The sequence below is a fragment of the Chiloscyllium plagiosum genome, unplaced genomic scaffold, assembly GCF_037043375.1.
Source record: "Chiloscyllium plagiosum isolate Xiang-an unplaced genomic scaffold, Cpla_swu_hap1 HiC_scaffold_3, whole genome shotgun sequence".
NCBI classification, from domain to species: domain Eukaryota; kingdom Metazoa; phylum Chordata; class Chondrichthyes; order Orectolobiformes; family Hemiscylliidae; genus Chiloscyllium; species Chiloscyllium plagiosum.
The window spans coordinates 136843464-136849463 of NW_028270141.1; the positions used below are offsets into that span (position 1 = coordinate 136843464).

Here is a 6000-nt window from a genome sequence, read left to right on the forward strand (position 1 = left end):
AAGGACTCCTGCTGGCTGAGTGAGGGGAGCATTCTGCAGCACTAAAGGTTCGTGGACCAGTGACTCGGAGGCAGATTTGCTGACCGTGACCACTCGCATGAGATCATGAATCTATCTGCAGCTCCATGGCCAGGTTCTCAACAAGTTGACTACCTGGTCCTTTTGGGGGCTATTCCTGCAGAAACATGGTCTCCTTCGATCTCCTAGAGGTACAGCCTGGCTGGAGCAGAAGCTCAACGCTCACACAGCCAGCAGCATGGCTCCTATTCAACTTAGCCTGCAATCATTCAAATGAAGAGTTCACACCAAGTGTTATGATGAAAGTTGTCTGTTTGTATGAATGTCAATGTTCTGTGGAGTTTGGATTTTACACTAGTGACGGATGGGTGTTAGTTTGTGAAGGAGTTTGAAAGTTAATTAGGTCAGTCTTTCTAGAGCTTCATGCCAGTATGTGTCAGGGAACAAGAACGCATGGAATGCTAATAGGAGTTTGTTTATACCATGGGATTTTATGAAGGGAGAGAGAGAGAATATTAAATCATTAGGTGGAGCAAAATCTAATGAGAAAGTTGCTTTTTAATATAACTCAACAGCTTTAGGAAGCCTGAAGGTCACAGGCACGCATAGTGTCTACTGAAAAATGGAGATTGTTCAGAGCAGTTGAGGAAATAAGTTATCTTTGTGAAAACATGTAATTTGTGAATTTGGGAATATTTGATTAGATGGTGTAGGGAGTAGATTGTATTTTGATCTGTGTGTCTTGAAGCCTTTCGGTCTGTGTTATATTTAGCTTGTTTTGTGTATTTTATTTTGTTTCACTTTCTTTTGTTGTAATGACCTTCTGTTTTATTGTTCAGTCCAAGTCTGCAGTCTGCTCTGCTTATCTTTCAGTGAAAGACCACCGTGGCAGATAAAACTGAATTAAAAATATGATCTGGCAAGCTAGATTTCATAAAAAAAACCCAAAAGAACTGTGGATGCTGGAAATCCGAAACAAAAATAGAAAATCTCAGGACTGGCAGCTTGATCATAGAGTCATACAGCACGGAAGCAGACCCTTCAGTCCAACCAGTCAACGACAACCATATTCCCAACTGCCTGCACTTGACCCAAATCCCTCCAAACGCTTCATATTCACATACTTATGTGGAGAGTTAACTCCAGTGACGACTCTTCAACCTTCTGAAGAAGAACTGTTGAGATTTTCCAGCAATTTCTGTTTTCGTTTGAGCTAGATTTCATTCTTGGATCTGCATTGCCCAATAGTGACATCGGCCAGGGTCGGAACACTCTGCATGCCTTAATGTAGTCCAGTGCAAACTGATCATGAATTACGTCCTCAACTCAAAAATGAGAATGGTCAAGTTTATAACTCATGGCATCTGGAAAAAAATGGGAAAGGAGAGAAGCACAGGAAAAAGAAAGGCCTATACGTAGATTTTAAAAAGGGCAGGGAAATAATATGGGTCAAAAAGGATGGCGCTGGAAAAGCACATCAGGTACCTGAGGAGGTGGGGAATCAATTTTTCCGGCATAAGCCCTTCATCCCTGATTAAGGCCTTTTGCCCGAAACGTTGACTCTCCTCCTTGGATGCTGCCTGACTTGCTGTGCTTTTCCAGCACCACCCTTTTCGACTCTGACTCTCCAGCATCTGCCGTCCTTACTTTCTCCCAGGAAAGTGATATGGTCAGGTTATTACCACCTTGTCTGGGTGCAAAACTAAACGGATGAACCTTATTTGTTGATGCAAGAAATAAATTATCATGAATGTTAGACAGTTTTAGATTGTTCTAAGAACCCAGATGGTTAACTTGCGTCCTTTGATGTGTTCCGGCCAACATGTACCACCAGTTCAACACTGGAATGTGTGACCGCCCAATATCTTCTGGCAAGGTCAAGCTGCCAAATCAGTTATAAAGAAAATTATTCATGAAGGCACCCCGCAATTCACTTCTTGGAGCAACTTAGAATGGATTACAAATTGCCGTCGTCATCTTATGAAAAGAAGCATTGAGGTGTCATTAGAAATTAACTGTTGAAATGAGGGTGCAGAGATGGGAAGTTTGGAAACATCATTCAAGTGGTCCAGAAGAAAAAAAACTTGCTGTGTTGTATAACAAGAACAAATGGAAACCATGTGATACTCAGGATAAAAAAATGTTAATCAGTTACAGAAGTGCAATGTGTACTTGTGAATTAAAGTGCCTTGTATTTTTCCTCCCCAAACTTTCCTTTTAGCGTCAGGTGATGTTCTGTTGCATTCCTACCTAAGTGGTCAGCCTGTGGAGGAATCGAAAATCAGCATGCTGGCTTGTTTCCTGGTCTATCATTCAGTGCCTACACTTCAACAAATAGCAGCTACAGGAATTGAAGGTAAACTTTGAATTTAAGTCTAATTTGGAATGTGATGCTTGAAAGGGTTGGTAAAAGAGATTCAACAGTAACATTCAGAATGGAGTTAGGTGAATAATTGAAAAGAAAATATCTCCAGAATCTGTGGGGTGGGGCAAATATAATGGAGTGGAACTAGTTGGAATTCTTTTTTAGATGATCAGAAGCACAAATATATTTTCTTTGCTGTATTTTTCTCTCTGACTCTAAAGTCATTTCCAGGCTGTATAATAAGAATTAGATGATGAATACTTGAGGAATTATGAAGAAACCATATGTGCAGATTAAAACTAGGAATGTATTGGAATTCAGCAGTACATCTGCCAACACCCTGAGACTGAGAGAGAGAGTCCTATATCATTGTTTAAATTCATGAAAGGTTTCAAAAATAGTTAACAACTGCTAATGATCGGCAGGTTAGTAACCAAACAGGGCAGACGTAAGTTGATTGGCACAAAAACCAAAGACAAGTTGAAAAGCATTTGAACACAATGAATAGTTAAGTTTTGAAAGATACTTCCTAATAGGAGTAGGGTAGATCCAGACTCAATCACAGCTTTCTCAAACGAATTGGATGAATACTTGGAAGATATGAAGAAGTAATGGGAGTGAGACTGATTGGATTGTACTTAAAAACTGGTGCAAATTTGACTATTCTAAGGTTCTATGATTTCAGATAGATACAGATTTTATCTGAATTCTGAGAATCTCTACTATAGTATTGACTGGCTGCCTCTTTTCAGATGCTCATTAGCCTGCAATAGCTCCTTATTCACTTATTACCTGGGCGACTTTATTCAAGAAAATACAAGAATGGCTTTCTTTAAACGTAAAGCACCAATTGCATTTTGCATATTAAACCTGGAGTTACATATGTACCAGCCCTTTTGTGATGTGTCTGTCAAAGTGATGGAGCCTTTGTGTTTCTGAGTCAGTGTCTGGATTAGTTCCCATGGGTCATTCCATTGAATCAGCATTTTCTGCTTCAAAATGGAGACCAGGGATTAGTCACTGCTGTGACATTGACCGTTTCCTGTCTGTTCCTAAACTGTGAACTCCATATTTTAAAGAGGCCACTTCATGGATGCCTTCATCCACACTATTTGTCTATCGGCCAATCAAATTAACTAGTGACTTATCTTCTTGCTGTTTGTGGGATCTTGCTGTGTTATAATTGGCTGTCATTTTCCGCTGCATTACACCAGTGATCCCATTTTAAAATTGTTTTGGAATCCCCTGAGATTATGTAATGATGTGGAGGTGCCAGTGTTGGACTGGTGTAGACGTAGTCAGAAATCACACGACACCAGTTCCTTTGTCAGGTGAAGGGCTTCTTTTGGCAAAAAAGCAGCGCTCCAAATACTTGTGAGGTGTAGTGGACAGCAAAGAGGGTTATCTCAGATTACAGCAGGATCTGGACCAGATGGGCCAATGTGTGAGAAATGGCAGGTGGAGTTTCATTCAGTTAAATGCGAAGTGCTGCATTTTGGGAAAGCAAATCTTAGCAGGACTTGTACACTTAATGGTAAGGTCCTAGAGAGTGTTGCTGAACAAAGAGACCTTGGAGTACAGGTTCATAGCTCCTTGAAAGTGGAGTCACATGTAGATAGGATAGTGAAGAAGGCATTTGGTATGCTTTCCTTTATTGGTCAGAGTATTGAGTACAGGAGTTGGGAAGTCATGTTGCGGCTGTACAGGACATTGGTTAGGCCACTGTTGGAATATTGCGTGCAATTCTGGTCTCCTTCCTATCAGAAAGATGTTGTGAAACTTGAAAGGGTTCAGAAAAGATTTACAAGGATATTGTCAAGGTTGGAGGATTTGAGCTACAGGGAGAGGCTGAACAGGCTGGGGCTGTTTTCCCTGGAGCGTCGGAGGCTGAGGAGTGACCTTATAGAGGTTTACAAAATTATGAGGGGCATGGATAGGATAAATAGACAAAAGTCTTTTCCCTGGGGTCGGGGAGTCCAGAACTAGAGGGCATAGGTTTAGGGTGAGAGGGGAAAGATATAAAAGAGACCTAAGGGGCAACTTTTTCACGCAGAGGGTGGTACGTGTATGGAATGAACTACCAGAGGATGTGGTGGAGGCTGGTAAAATTGCAACATTTAAGAGGCTTTTGGATGGGTATATGAATAGGAAGGGTTTGGAGGGATATGGGCCAGGTGCTGGCAGGTGGGACTAGATTGCGTTGGAATATTTGGTCGGCATGGATGGGTTGGACCGAAGGGTCTGTTTCCATGCTGTACATCTCTATGACTCTAAACCTGTTAGATATAACCTGGTGTCGTGTGACTTCTGGGATTTATATGAGGCACATTAAAAATCAATTTCTCTACTTACAAGCAATGACATTAGATAGATTTCGGATGACCATTCTCATCATTGTCAAAAATAATATTAGGAAAATATTAATTTCTATTAAGATAGTAGCATAGCCTATTGTTAGGACATTTCAAATTAATTTGTAGCCAATTAACATAGGAGTCCAGTCATCATGTAGGAAGGTTATGTCGCTAGTTGCAACAAAGGTCAAGAGTGTGGTGCTGGAAACGCACAGCAGGTCTGGCAGCATCAGAGGAGCAGGAGAATCGACGTTTCAAGCAAAAATCCTTCCTCAGGAATGATGAAGGGCTTTTGCCCGAAATGTCGATTCTCCTGCTCCTCGGATACTTCCTGACCCTCTCGATTCTAATCTCCACCACCCTCTCGATTCTAATCTCCAGCATCTGCAGTCCTCACTTTCGCCTAATTGCAACAAAGTCTTACAAACAGTAAATAAAATCTACAATTAGTTCACTAATTCATTAACAATAGTGACTGAGGAAGGACTCTTGACCAGTGCACTGAGACACCACCATGCTCTTCAAATAGAACCTGGAACATTTTGGGTTTAATTTATCAATGAGCAGATCAAGCTTTGGTTGGGTGCCACATAAATTTTTAGATAGCGGAATCTTTGCGCTTAGGGATATCTAGGAATTGCTGACTTTCCTGTTTTCACACAGACCTGTCCTTTATGCTTTAGGTACTGCAAGTTTCTCCGAACTTCTGCTCAAATTCAGCCAACTACATTTGCCAGTGCAGACTCTGCTGAGGTTAGCTCCAGTGATGCTCGGCAGGCCCCAAGCAATGTTGGTTTGATGGTCACTGGGATTTATTACAACTCTAAACCTAGTCAGATCATTCGTGTCTCTTTATTGTCCAGTTATGGAATTGTTTCTGCATCACTTAAAACATTTTTTAAACTATCTTATGGTTGTTATTGTTGGAAAGCATGTTAGCAAACACTGTTAATGCCACCAGCAATTGCTGTGCATTGCCGACTGGATTTAGATGTGCATATGTTAACTGAAGAGGAACTGACTTTGTGAATAAAAACATCTACTTTTGCAGTTGGTTGTGATGTTTTATTTTGGTTTAAAATTTGCATTGCAAGCATGCAAAGAGGGCGAACACGAAAAGACCAGCCTGTCTCTCTCACCATATGCATAAACTAAACTGTGTCGACCACTTTGTCCCACTATCAGGCAGCTGTTTCAGTGCAGCCGGACGATATATCTCCAACTCCTGAAAACAAACAATTTCGGGGACTTCTATGAATGAGA

General features: G+C 41.1%; 1 protein-coding gene across 2 annotated transcripts in view; it reads left to right on the plus strand.

The window, feature by feature from the left end:
- Positions 1-5787, plus strand: part of anapc1 (anaphase promoting complex subunit 1) — a 214837-nt gene extending 209050 nt beyond the window's left edge. For both annotated transcript variants that reach the window (XM_087983726.1, XM_087983718.1), the window contains exons 47-48: positions 2240-2374; positions 5421-5787. In XM_087983726.1, the coding sequence (XP_087839852.1) occupies positions 2240-2374; positions 5421-5536 (251 nt within the window). In that variant the 3' untranslated portion in view covers positions 5537-5787. The remainder of the gene's footprint in view (positions 1-2239; positions 2375-5420) is intronic.
- The last annotated feature ends 213 nt before the right edge of the window (positions 5788-6000 follow it).